The 14316-nt window shown below is 46.8% G+C and overlaps 1 protein-coding gene across 1 annotated transcript; it reads right to left on the bottom strand.

The window, feature by feature from the left end:
• Positions 1-2647: 2647 nt before the first annotated feature.
• LOC140720211 (zinc-binding protein A33-like) lies at positions 2648-13683 on the bottom strand. The gene is made up of 6 exons (XM_073035097.1): positions 13273-13683; positions 12496-12591; positions 11845-12078; positions 10058-10080; positions 9852-9970; positions 2648-3635 (listed from the first exon to the last, which is right to left on the bottom strand). The coding sequence occupies exons 1-6, from the start codon at positions 13681-13683 to the stop codon at positions 3082-3084; spliced, it is 1437 nt and encodes a 478-aa protein (XP_072891198.1). The 3' UTR covers positions 2648-3081.
• Between the last annotated feature and the right edge of the window lie 633 nt (positions 13684-14316).

Consider the following 14316-nt stretch of genomic DNA (forward strand, 5'->3'; position numbering starts at 1 on the left):
ACGAGTTAAAATTAATCGATCGACAATTCTCATGTCGTGTTTATTTCACTCCATAGAACCACAGAACACTACAGCACAGAAAATAGGCCATTTGGCGCCTCTGGTCTGTGTGGAAACTTTATTCCGCTCGTCCCATTGACCTGCACCCAGTCCGTAACCCTCCAGACCTCTCCCATCCAGGTATCTATCCAATTTATTCTTAGAACTTAAGAGTGAGCCCGCATTTACCACATCAGATGGCAGCGCGTTCCACACTCCCACCACTCTCTGAGTGAAGAACTTCCTCCTCATGTTCCCCCTAAACCCTTCCCCTTTCACCCTAAAGCCATGTCCTCTCGTATTTATCTGTCCTAATCTAAATGGAAAGAAGCTACTCGCATTTTCTGTCTATCCCCCATAATTTTGTAAACCTCTATCAAATCTCCACTCATTCTTCTATGCTTCAAGGAATAAAGTCCTAACCTGTTCAATCTTTCCCTGTAACTCAACACCTGAAGACCTGGCAACATCCTAGTAAATCTCTGCACTCTTTCAATCTCTCCAACCTCTCCATGGATACCTCATGTCTGAACTTTCTGAAATAACATCCCATGCGGGACCTTGTCAAAGGCCTTACTAAAGTTCACGTAGACAACATCTACAGCCTTTCCTTCACCTACTTTGCTGGTAACCTCCTCGAAACACGCTTCGAGATTCATTAAACCCGATCTACCATGCACAAAGCCATACTGACTATCCTTAATCAGCCCTTGGCTGCCCAAATACTTGTAAATCCAATCTCTCTGAACATCTTACAATAATTTACATACTACTGATATCAGGCTCTCTGGCCTGTAATTATCTGGTTTACTATTGGAGCCTTTTTTAAAGAATGGAATAACAAGAGCTACCCTCCAATCCTCCGGCCCGGCCCCCGTGGCTGAGGACATTTTAAATATTTCTGTCAGTGCCCCTGCAATTTCTACTCTAGTCTCTCTCAAGGTCCGAGGAAATATCAAGTCAGGCCCGGGGGATTTATCTACCTTTATGCGCTGTAAGGCAGCAAGCACCTCCTCCTCTTTAGTCTACAAATGTTCCATGACACTACTGCTTGTTTCCCTTCCTTCCATATACACTATGCCAGTTTCCTGAGTAAATACTGATGCAAAAAAACTGTTTAAGATCTCCGCCATCTCGTGAGGCTCCACACATTGACGACCACTCTGATCTTCTAGGGGACCAATTTTGTCCCTTACTATCCTTTTACTCTTAATATACTTGTAGAAACCCTTCAGGTTTTCCTTCACATTATCTGCCAAAGCCACCTCATGTCTTCTTTTTTTCCTTCCTGATTTCCTTCTTTAGTATTTTCTTACGTTTTCTATACTCTTTAAGTAACTCTATTTGCTCTTTGCTGCCTCTACCTGCTATACACTTCTCTCTTTTTCTTAACCAGATCGCCAATATCCCTTGAAAACCAAGGTTCCCTATGCCTGTTAACTTTGTCTTTAATCCTGGCAGGAACATGCAAACTCTGCACCCTCAAAATTTCACATTTGGAGGCCTTTCACTTACTGAACACATCCTTGTCAGGAAAAAAAAACTTAACCCAATCCACTCTTCCTAGATCTTTTTTCAGTTCCACACAATTAGCCCTTCTGCTATTTAGAACCTCAACTCGAGGACCAGACCTATCCTTATCCATAATTAACCTGAAATTGATGACATTATGGTCACTGGACCCAAAATGTTCGCCTACACATACTTCTGTCACCTGACCTGTCTGGTTTCCTAATAGGAGATCAAGTATTGCATCCTCTCTCATAGGTACCTCTATATATTGATTTAGAAAACTTTCCTGAAAACATTTCAGTAATTCCAAGCCATCTAGCCCTATTACAGTTTGGGAGTCCCAGTCAATTTGTGGAAAGTTAAAATTCCCTACTATTACAACTTCCTGTTTCTTACATCGGTCTACTATTGCTCCTCCAATTCTCTCTGACTATTGGGCGTTCTATAATACACCGCTATTTGTGTGGTCACACCTTTCCCGTTCCTCAGCTCCACCCATATGACCTCTGTAGACAAACCCTCCGGTCTGTCCTGTCTACGCACAGCTGTGATATTTTCCCTGACTAGTAATGCCACTCCTCCCCCTTTCATCCCTCCCCCTCTATCACGTCTGAAACAACGAATATTTCTAACATGTAGAAACCTTAGGTGAGAGGTTATCTTTTTGTATTAATCTATTAAAAATAAATTATAAATTCTACCAATGAGAATTGGAAATTCTCTTACTAAAGGATTCATATTCAAAATACTATCCTCCTAATCAGATTCTTGCATATATGGAAACTTAGATAATTATTTTTGTAAAAAATGTCTAACCTGAAGATATTGCAGAAAGTGTGTATGAGAGAGAGAATATTTGCTAATTAACTCTTCAAAAGTCTTCAATCGACCATCACAAAATAAATGATAATAAAAATAAATAAATCTTAAAAAAAAACAGAACCCCTTAATCACTAAAGATTAAACAAGTTTGGGAGAGAGAACTTAATATGACCTTTGTTAACGAAGATGGTCAATTCTTCTTTAATATGTGCCAATCAGTGTTTAATTCAATTTAAAATTGTTCACTGTTACTATTTAACAAAGGAGAGACTGTCCAAAATATTTCCTAACATAGACAATTATTGCGATAGGTGTAAAACTGAAGTAGCCACTTTTTCACATATGTTCTGGTCATGTTCTTCATCAAAATCTTTTTGGAAATCTTTATTTTCTACAATTTCTTAAGCTCTGAAAATTAATTTACAACCTAATGTACAAACCTTTGATTTCTGTCTATACATGCAGTCCTCGCATGACCTTTATCCTCCTCCACCTCACTATCTGCTCTAACACTCTGGTTCCCCTCCAGTTCAGGGGCAAACCGTCCCGTCGGAACAGGCCTCACCCTCCCGAGAACAAAGCCCAATTGTCCAGAAACATGAATCATCCTCCTGCACCATCTCCTTAGCCACGTATTTAGCTGCACTCTCCGCACATTTATATTTACAGGGACTTTACTACTGACGCCGGTCCCGGGACACAACCCGTTTACAGATCCGGAGCGGAACCGGAGCAGATTCTCAGCCACTGGTTTACGTCCCCTGTCGCGAAGAAAGGATAAAGTTTCCCCGTGAATTTATTCCCAGTGAAGGTGTGGAGATGGGACTTGGTCTCCGCGTTGTAAAATGAAACTGTCCCGGACTCGTAACTGAGATAAACTCCCACCCTCCCGGGGATGGGACCGGCAGCGAGACGGGACTCGGGAGAGGGGAGTTCACAGAACACGTCATGATCCCGATGTAACACGTCATAATGCCGCCCGATGACCCAGAATCCGGTCTCCGGACTCGGTCTGACCCCTCTCTTCCTCTCCACAGACTCTGCGGCGACTCCCAGCCACCAGCCCCGATTCCCCGTCACCTCCACCTCCCAGTAATGTCTCCCCGATGTGAATCCCTCCGATCCCAGCACACAATTCCAGTGTATGAATCTCTTCCCGGTGTCAGGGAGTTTCCTCCGGGTCCCGGTCCGTCTCACACTCTTCCGATCCTCAGACACCTCGAGACACGGACTCGCCGTTTCCACATCCAGGGTGACAGATCCTGGGGGGAGAAGCAGAGAATTAGAGAGTCCCCGGGGATCGGGGTGAGACTCGGGCAGTGCGGCCCCGGGGATCGGGGAGAAACTCGGACAGCGCGGCCCCGGGGATCGGGGGAGACTCGGACAGCGCGGCCCCGGGGATCGGGGTGAGACTCGGACAGCGCGGCCCCGGGGATCGGGGAGAGACTCGGGCAGCGCGGCCCCGGGGACCGGGGGAGACACGGGCAGCGCGGCCCCGGGGATTGGGGTGAGACTCGGACAGCGCGGCCCCGGGGATCGGGGAGAGACTCGGGCAGCGCGGCCCCAGGGATCGGGGGGAGACTCAGGCGGCGCGGACCCGGGGATCGGGGAGAGACTCGGGCAGCGCGGCCCCGGGGACCGGGGGAGACACGGGCAGCGCGGCCCCGGGGACCTGGGGGAGACTCGGGCAGCGGGGCCCCGGGGATCGGGGGGAGACTCGGGCAGCGCGGCCCCGGGGATCTGGGGGAGACTCGGGCGGCGCGGACCGAGGGACCGGGGAGAAACTCGGACAGCGCGGCCCCGGGGATTGGGGTGAGACTCGGACAGCGCGGCCCCGGGGATCGGGGAGAGACTCGGGCAGCGCGGCCCCGGGGACCGGGGGAGACTCGGGCAGCGCGGCCCCGGGGACCGGGGGGAGACTCGGGCAGCGGGGCCCCGGGGATCGGGGGTAGACTCGGGCAGCGCGGCCCCAGGGATCGGGGGGAGACTCAGGCAGCGCGGCCCCGGGGATCGGGGGTCAGACTCGGGCAGCGCTTGATCGGGGGCGAGACTCGGGCAGCGCGGCCCCAGGGACCGGGGGAGAGTCGGGCAGCGCGGCCCCGGGGATCGGAGGGAGACACGGGCGGCGCGGACCCGGGGATCGGGGGCAGACTCGGGCAGCGCGGCCCCAGGGACCGGGGGAGAGTCGGGCAGCGCGGCCCCGGGGATCGAAGGGAGACACGGGCGGCGCGGACCCGGGGATCGGGGGCAGACTCGGGCAGCGCGGCCCCCGGGATCGGGGGGCCGATAAGAACCTTTGACTCGACAAAAGCAGATCGACAACTAATATCTCCCCAAGGGTTTTCCGCTGGACGGAGAGCAGAAAGACCCCTGGCCCTGGACTCCTCAGACAGGGGAAACATCCTCCCTCACTCCTGCCTGTTGACCCCTGAATGAATTTTGTGTTTCCATGAGATCTCCTCTCATTCTTCGAACCAGGGAACAGAGAACATAGAACAGTACAGCACAGGAACAGGCCCGTCATACAATGTTCACATTATTTTGTGAGTGTGAAGTGAGGGAATGTGTTGGTTTGAGACAGTAAAGGAGGTGATAATGGGAGCCAGTAGGGGAGAGATGAATGGCAGACTGAACCAGGAGGGGGAGGGGTGGAAAGCCCGTGGGTGAGCTGTGTGTGTACACGTAATGGGAAGCTGGAGAGGGCAAAGATGGCAGATGAGGATGACTTTGTCCCCTTTCCCACAACCCCATCCCCCGCAGCCCCTCATTAGGACAGAGGATGAATTTGCAGGGACCCTTAAGCAACACAGGTCTTAATGAAGTGTTTCAGTCTGAACCGTCGACTGTTTAGTCTTTTCCATAGAAACTTCCCGGCCTGCTGTTCCCCCAACAATTTGTGTGTGTTACTCTGCTTTAAATATACTCAATTATTTGGCCTCCACAGTTGCCTGTGGCAAATTCACTATCCTGTGGATAAAGGAATTCCTCCTCATCTCTGTCCTAAATGGACGTCCCTATAGTCGGAGGCTGTGCTCACTGCTAGTTAACCTTTAGGGAATTCTGCACAACGACACCCAAGTCCCTTTGCTCTTCTGATTTTTAAATTCTTTCTGTTTTCAAAAATGTCTATGCCTTTATTCCTTCCGTCAAAGTGCATGCACGACTTCCCTACTCGATAATCCATCTGTCACCTATTTGCCCATTTCCTGATCTGTCTCTGTCCTTCCCCAGATTCCGAGCTTCTGCAGCACTACTTGCCCCTTCACCTATCTTCATATCGTCTGCAAGCTTGGCCACAAAGGCAACAATTCTGTCATCCAAATCATTCTTTGTCTATCTTGGCTTTGTGTTCCTCAAAGAATTCCAACAGATTTGTCAGGCAAGGTTTCCCCCTAAGGGAAGGCATGCTGTCTTTGCCCTATTTTATCATGTGCCTCCATGTACCCGAAAGCCCGTCCTTAATACTGGACTCCAACATCTTTCCAAACACACCACATCCAGACTAACACACCTATAATTTTCTTTCCCCAGCTGCTCTGCCTTCTAAAAGAGTGAAGTGACCTTTGCAATTTCCAATCTTCTTGAATGACCGAGTATCTAGTGATTCTTTAAAGATAATTACTAATGCCCCCATATTCTCTTCAGCTAACTCTTTCCAAACACTGGGGTGTAGTCCATCTGGTCCAGGTACCTTCAGTCCTTCAATCGTCCCACGCACTTAGTAACAGCAACAACACTCATTTTGTCCCCTGACACACTCACATTTCTGACATACAGCTGGTATCTTCCACAGTGAGGATTGACACAAAATACTAAACAAGTGCCTCTGCCATGTCTTTGTTGGCACATTTCTCCTCTTCAGTGTCATTTTCTTGGGGTCCAATATCCACTCTCACCTCTCTTTTACTCTTTACAGTTTTATGTCCACTTGAGTATTGTAGGCAAGCTTTCGATCCTATCTCACTTTCACTCCTTATGGCTTTGTAATTGCCTTCCGTTGATTATCAAAATCTCAATAATTCAACATCCCGCTGATTTTTGCTCTATTGTATGTCCTCTCTTTCGCTTTTATGCTGTCTTTGACAACCCACGTCAAACATGGTTACCTCATCCTCCCTGAATAATAATACTTCATCTTTTGGATTTATCCATCCGAATTACCCCTGGAATTCCAGTCTTTGTTGTTCTCCAATCATCGCTGCTCGTGTCCCCTTCCAATCTATTTTGGTAAGCTCCTCTCTCATCCCTCTGTAACTAACTTTACCCCACTCTGAAACTGATACATCTGAATTTATCTTGCTCTCAAACTCTGGGGTGAATTCTATCATTTTATGATCACTGTTTCCTGAAGGTTCTTTTACCTTAGTCTGCCAATCATATCTCTCATTGTGCTCAACCACAAGTTGTCCTAAAAACCCATCTCGGGGGCATTCTACAAATTCCCTCTCCAGGAATACAGCACCAACATGATTTTCCCAGTCTAGCTGCATGTTGAAACCCCCCATTCCGATCAGCACCTTGCTCTTTTTCTGTATCTCCTGGTGTAATTTGTATCCCATTTTGATCCTGGCTACTATTTGGAGGCCTGAATATAATTACCATCAGAGTCTTTTTACCCTTGCAGTTTCTTAACTTTACCCACAATGCCTTGACACCTTCCAATCCTATGTCACCTTTCACTAAGGATTTCATTTCATATTTTACCAACAGAGCCTCCCCAGCCTCTCTGCCTACCTGCCTGTCCTTTGAATACAAGGTTATCCTTGGAGGTTAGGCTTCAAGCCAAGATCTCCTTTCAGCCACAACTCAGTGAAGCCAACAACGTTACACGTGCCAATCTCTACCTGTGCTACAACATCATCTACCTTATTCCGTATACTGGTGCTTTCAAATATAACTCCTTCAGTCCTGTATTCATCAGCCTATTCCACACTGTCCACATGAACTTAAGCAAGGCCTTTGATGTCGATGATAAACCACATTTCGGGTATTGCCTGCATTTCCAGTTCCCCAACTATGGGTAAACATAGAAAACCTACAGCACAATACAGGCTCTTCAGCTTGCAAAGCTGTGCGGTACATGCCCATATCTTAGAACTACCTAGGCTTTACACATAACCCTCTGTTTTTCTAAGTCCACCTAGCCATCCAGGAGTCTCTTAAAAGACTCTTATCGTTTCTGCCTCCAACACCGCCACTTACAACCCATTCCATGCACTCACCACTCTGTGTAAAAAAAAAACTTACCTCTGGCATCTATTGTGTACCTCCTTCCAAGCACCTTAAAACTATGCCTTCTCATGCTAGCCATTTCATCCCTGGGAAAAAGCATCTGACTATCCACACGATCAATGCCTCTCATTATCTTGTACACCTCTATCACCTGTCATCCTCCGTCAGGATTCACTCAACCTATTCTCATAAGGCATGTTCCCCAATCCATGCAACATCCTTGTAAATCTCCTCTGCACCCTTTCTATGGTTTCCACGTCCTTCCTGTAGTGAGATGTCCAGAATTGAGCACAGTACTCCAAGTGGGGTCTGACCGTGGTCCTATACACGTGCAACATTACCTCTCGGCTCATCCACCTTATTTCTCATACTCCATGCATTAAGATATAACACTTTATGTACTGTATCTGCTACCCTTTTTAATTCTGCATCTCTAATGCACTGATACTCACCCTGCTGGCTGCCATTTTGTCCTTGTATCTGTCCGTCCTATCTGACAGTCTGACTGATAGATAGATAGATAGATAGATAGATAGATAGATAGATACTTTATTCATCCCCATGGGGAAATTCAACTTTTTTCCAATGTCCCATACACTTGTTGTAGCAAAACTAATTACATACAATACTTAACTCAGTAAAAAATATGATATGCATCTAAATCACTATCTCAAAAAGCATTAATAATAGCTTTTAAAAAGTTCTTAAGTCCTGGCGGTAGAATTGTAAAGCCTAATGGCATTGGGGAGTATTGACCTCTTCATCCTGTCTGAGGAGCATTGTATCGATAGTAACCTGTCGCTGAAACTGCTTCTCTGTCTCTGGATGGTGCTATGTAGAGGATGTTCAGAGTTATCCATAATTGACCGTAGCCTACTCAGCGCCCTTCGCTCAGCTACCAATGTTAAACTCTCCAGTACTTTGCCCACGACAGAGCCCGCCTTCCTTACCAGCTTATTAAGACGTGAGGCGTCCCTCTTCTTAATGCTTCCTCCCCAACACGCCACCACAAAGAAGAGGGCGCTCTCCACAACTGACCTATAGAACATCTTCAGCATCTCACTACAGACATTGAATGACGCCAACCTTCTTAGGAAGTACAGTCGACTCTGTGCCTTCCTGCACAAGGCATCTGTGTTGGCAGTCCAGTCTAGCTTCTCGTCTAACTGTACTCCCAGATACTTGTAGATACTGCACGATATCTTTGCATTTTTACCATCAGTCCTATCCCTTTACTCCAGTTCCACCCCCCCCCCCCATCAAATTAGTTTAAACCCTCCCCAACAGCTCTCTCAGACTTCTCCGTGAGAATATTGTTCTCGCTCGGGTCGAGGTGCGACCCATCCCTTCTGAGCAGGTCATTCCTCCACCAGAACAGATCCCAGTGATCCAAGAACCTGAATCCCTGTCCCCAGCACCATCTTCTCAGCCATGTTTATCTGTCAAATTATCCTGTTTCTACCCTCACCAGCACGGGGCACAGGCAGCAATCCAGAAATTATAAACCTGGAGGTACTGCTTCTGAGCTTTCTACCAAGCTCTCCAAATTCTATTTTCAGGACCTCTTTGTTTTTACTTCCAATGTAATTGGTCCCAAAACGTACCAGGATATCTGACTGTTTTCCCTCCCTCTCTAAAAATGCTGCCTACACGATCTGAGATGTCCATGACCTTGGCACCAAGGAGGCAACATACCATTCAGGTGTCCCATTCATGTCCATAGATTCTCCTATCTGCTCCTCTGTAGATTGAGTCCCCTATCACGACCACTCCCCTCTTCTGCCTCTAACAACAGTGAGAGATGCTGATCCAGAAGGTGGAAGACCTGTGTCAATCAGACACTGGACTCACAGGGCACAAAGGACTTGTGTATTTTCCTGACAATCTCGGTCACCACACTGATACCCGCTTTTATTCCCTACAGTATCATGAAATCTATGTTAATTTCCCAGCTCCTGTGGTAGGATACAAAGTAGTGTTTTGGCATGTTAGTGCCGTGTGCCTGTGATCAGGACACAGTTTTCATCTGTCACTCCCGTGTATTGGTTGTATTGTGACCCTGTGCTGGTGTGTCCAGGGGTCTGACATCTCCAGCTGACCATGTGACAGTGATGCCTCAAGTTGGTGGGGCTGATGCGGAATAAACTTCAGTTCCCCTTCAGCCTGTTATTACAGCCAATCTTTGCCTCAAGTTATGAATTAATTGTGTCTGATAAACAAGAAAAAATGAATCTTTGTAGTTTTACCTCGGTTAATGGCATCAAGTGTTTCTCTCAGCACTGTGTTCAACAAATAGAGGTGATCGAATTTTTCAACCGGTAGGGCCTCATCTGTCACTGACAATTCCTGGACATCGTCACTGATTCTGTAAATATTAAACTGCTGGTGATAAACTGGAATTTTGAACTATTTTACAAATCCATGCAGGGTTTCAGTAAAGAGCATGTCCTACCTCCTGTTCCGACGAGCTTCCTCCTGAAATAAATCAAACACAAATCCGGTTAGACTTGGACTTACAGTCCACATCCTGAATTTCATCCAAATCATTACAAAATGTTGAAAATTCCCACTCCCACAGTCACAAACACACACCAGCAATACGGAACCACGGGGAAAATTACAGGAAAAGTTTCTGAATGTCAGACCATTACTGAGAGGATGAAACTTACGGGAAAGAGAGGACAGGCTGTGCATTACCATCTGGATAAGGCGTCAGAATGATAAGATGGAACAATTTAAGATTAGTGATGGATTTGCTTGCGCGAAGGTGAAAAAAGTACCTCATTATGGCTAACACGAGAGGACACAGGTGCTTGGAAGTAGTACGGAGGAGATGTCGGGTAAGTGTTTTGGAATGGGTGGAATGAGCTGCCGGCAACGAAGGTGGAGGTGGATGCGATAGGGTCTCTCACAAAACTCCTACACAGGTCCATGGAGCTTGGAAAAATAGAGAGCTATGGTTAACTCGAGGTAATTTCTAAAGTCAGTAGATGTTCGACACAGCATTGTGGGCCAAAAAGACTGTATTGTGCTGCAGGTTTTCTTTGTTTCTATGTTTCTATTTATGGGGAGACCTTCAGCCAAAGATAAAATGCCAGGTGGTTTTTAATAAATCCCACAAGAAATTTAGTGAAGAGGATGTGGAACTCAGTGCCACAGGAGTGGTTGAAATGGAACATCAGAGACTGAATGTAATGGGGAGGCTGGTTAAACACGTGAGGGGCCAGGGAAATTGATAGAAGATGGACCTAATGGCCTGCTCATGACAGAAAATGGGACACAATCCCATGTAAAACTTATCCAAAAAAGTAGAGACAGTGAAAGTTTCCGCAATCAGATGACTGAAGGGCCTGTATTGTGCTGTAAGTTTTCAATGTTTATATTTCTACGTTTCTAATGTGAAATTTAAACGAAAAATTAAAGAAACATGGAAGGTTTCCCTAATCTGACAGAAACCGGACATGGAGGATAAGTCTGATTTGTGGGTCAAGTTCTTTGTTCTCACTGATTGACAGAGAGACCCTCTCACCCACCGCACCAGACACACTCACAGCCTGTGATTGGAACTGGGAGTTAATGGAAGTTTTAGAGGATATTTAATGTGGTAATTAAGGACACAATCAGCAGCTCTGTGTTAAGATCAGAGTAAATCATTTCAGAGAAGATTGCATTCTGTCCTGGGATGTACAGAAGTTGTGGAAGTCCAGTTTTGGGACAACAACAACCCTGAATAGTTGCATCAGTTGTCTGGTGAGAAACAGTTTACTGCTATTTGTAAATGCTGTGTGTAAGAGCAACACGTCTGTTTTCTGTCTACATTGTATTCTGAGTTACGTGTTTATTACGAAAACCAGTCAGGTGAGTGGGGACATGGTAAAAGCGAAGGGAATAAGTTACGTATTCGTACTTTGTTCTGGGCTGTTTTGAGCCTGGGACTGGCAGATGTCATATCTTTTGTTGACAGATTAATTGCAATTTAATTTATGATTAATTATGCAGAAAATTCATCGCTTAAATATTGTATGTTGCTGATAAAGGATGAAATATCTGTCTCCGACATTTTAGAATGTCATTAGCGGAGTGATTGGAGGTTCCTCATGCAAGGAGAACACTCTGTGTGAGGACACCAGCAGCGGTAATTGATTTGGTAGAATTGGCCGCTGTGCTGTGTTTATTTCAAATATACCACTGTTCATTTAGTTCAATTTGACAGAAATAAATTAAAATGTAATCCCTCACCTTGAGAAATATCACACCATCTTTCTGATCCATCTGTTCCTTTAACTTTGAGATTTCCTCCTGAATTATCCTTATATTCTCTTGAATCTTAAGAAGATTTTTCTCCATTGGATTTAGAATCCTCGCCTCTTCTTCCCTGAGATCCCTGAGTAAGCTCTGCTCTTTCTCAGTGATAATCTGGTGCAGTTCAGCAAACTGGGATGTGATGTGGGACTGAACGCTGTGTGACTGTTTCTGTCGAATGAAAGGTGAAGATTAGTTTACTGCATTGCTGTGTTGCATTTCCTTATGACATGAAGGTGACCATTCGGTCCATTGGGGTCCATACTACTTCTGAGACATTCCCGTCAATCCCATTCCATCAAGTTTTCCTGAAACCTATTCTCCCTCATTGACCCATTAACTCCCACCTAATTCACACACACTCTCCATCACCTTCACAGGGTTAATTGTAATTAACCATTTAACCAGCATGTTCTTGTGATGTGTCTAAAACCGTCATGGCCACAGGGAGAGCATGCAAACTCCACACAGACAGCAGAAGAGGTCAGGATCGGACCCAGGTCACTGGAGCTGCGATACTCGGCTCTTCTGCATTAAAAGGAGCAAAACTCGACAGTAATATCAGAAATTCCGCTCAGGAAGCCTCACCCGAACTCCGGAAATCTTCTCTTTCTGTTGCTGCTCCTTTTCCTGGAAGTCTGATTTCTTTTTTGTGAGAAAGTCTAAGGAAGATTTTAGCTGATCCTGGAAGTTCGAGAGTGAAGGAAATAGAGACAAAGATGCATCAAAAGAAACAGGTGATCAAACCCGATTATCACACAAAATGCCGGAGGAACTCAATGAGTCAGGCAGCATCTATTCAGGGGAAATAAACAGTCGGTGTTTCGGGATGAGACCCTTCATTAGGACTGGGAAGGAATGGGGCAGAAGCCAGAATAAATAGGTTGGGGATGAGAACCAGCTGACAGGTGACGGGTGAGACAACGTGAGGGGGAACGTGGCGGGGGGTGATGAAGTGAGAAGCAGAGAGGGGACAGGTGGAAGAGGTCAGGGCTGGAGAAGAAGGAATCTAATACGAGAGGACAATCGACCATGGAAGAAACGGGGAGAATTTGGGGCTGTTTGGAGCCCTGAATGGTGGTGAGGCAGGGGTTGATAGGAGTCAGGTGTAGCACTTGTCCCGTTTGCAGGTATCGGTGTCAGGAGGGAGATCAGTGGGGAGGAGCGAGTGGATAAAAGGGAGTTGTGTAGAGAGCGATCCCTATAGAGCGCGGAGTGTTGTAGTGGTGGAGGGTGGGAGTGGGCCTGTGCTTCGTGGTAGAAACCGATTGAAGATGGCGAACGGTGGGGGGATATGTTGTTTATGGAGGCTCGTGTCGTGGACAATAGAAGATGGGGTGAGAATCAAATTCGAGTTAGTTTTACCTTGCAGAGTGTAACAGCTTCTTTAATCGGCATGAAGCGGTGCTGTCTGTGTTGCTGCGCAACCGCACAGACCACACAGATCAGTGTCTTGTCCGTTTCACAAAACAGCTTCAGTTCTTCCTCATGTTCCTCGCAGTGAAGTTTACTTTCCTTCCCTTTGGGATTCAGGTTTATATTTCGAGCTTTTTCAGCCAGATTTGCTAAGGCCCGATTCACCCTGAGGCTGCGGTCAGCAAACTCCTCTCTACATTCCGGGCAGGGGTTTCTCTCCTCCCTTTCCCAACACCGTGTGATACAAGAGCGACAGAAGTTGTGTCCGCACCCCAGTGATACCGGATCGGTGAAGAAATCCAGGCAGACGGGACAAATTGCCTCCTCGGTCCAACTCTCGGCCTTTCTTTTCGAAGCCATGTTAACTCCCGGCACTTCCTGATTCAGAATGCTTTCGCTTTCGGGGAGCTGCTGATCGCCTGCAGTACCACGATTGTCCACTACGCGCGCTGCAGACTCGGGGAATGAATATTATGTCACTGCGTATGTTCAGTGGGAAAGAATTGTGGCCATTTCCATATCAGCGTGGGATCAGAAACACATTCAGTAGTTCCTAACAGAAATGAAAACTCGGCCATGGACTGCCTAAGCCCGGCTACGAACGGAGGAGTGTTGGGCATGGGTCTAGCAACCCCATCCCGTAAAAGCCCAGTGCGACAGAAACGTCAACTAAATCTCTAAAGGCCTCATCCCTGGGATCGGAAGGACGTTCCCCTGGAAGACGATTGAATCGTGTGGATAGAGGGGAGCCATAGGCCCGATCAAATCACGGCCCTGGGCAGAGGAATCTGGCGAGCTTGTGTCCCGGTGGCGTGATGGGCTAAAGAAGAAGCAGAACAGAAATGAAAACGGACAGAAAAGCCTGGTTCAGTCTGAGGCAGGACTGAAAGGGGCAAATTCTGAAAAGAGAGGCACAAGAGACTGCAGATGCTGGAATCTCGAGTAGGAAACATGATGCCAGAGAAACTGAGCAGTGACTAGTGGGGTACCGCA

Source organism: Hemitrygon akajei, unplaced genomic scaffold, assembly GCF_048418815.1.
Source record: "Hemitrygon akajei unplaced genomic scaffold, sHemAka1.3 Scf000038, whole genome shotgun sequence".
In the NCBI taxonomy this organism is placed as follows: Eukaryota; Metazoa; Chordata; class Chondrichthyes; order Myliobatiformes; family Dasyatidae; genus Hemitrygon; species Hemitrygon akajei.

What these genes read in the sequence shown, in the direction of transcription:
- LOC140720211 (XM_073035097.1), bottom strand. Translation starts at nt 13,683, where the DNA reads ATGGCTTCGAAAAGAAAGGCCGAGAGTTGGACCGAGGAGGCAATTTGT. An exon ending in AAGCTGTTACACTCTGCAAG is followed by an intron (nt 12,592 to 13,272) that starts GTAAAACTAACT and finishes TCGAACTTCCAG; the next exon opens with GATCAGCTAAAATCTTCCTT. An exon ending in ATGGTGTGATATTTCTCAAG is followed by an intron (nt 10,081 to 11,844) that starts GTGAGGGATTAC and finishes GATTTATTTCAG; the next exon opens with GAGGAAGCTCGTCGGAACAG.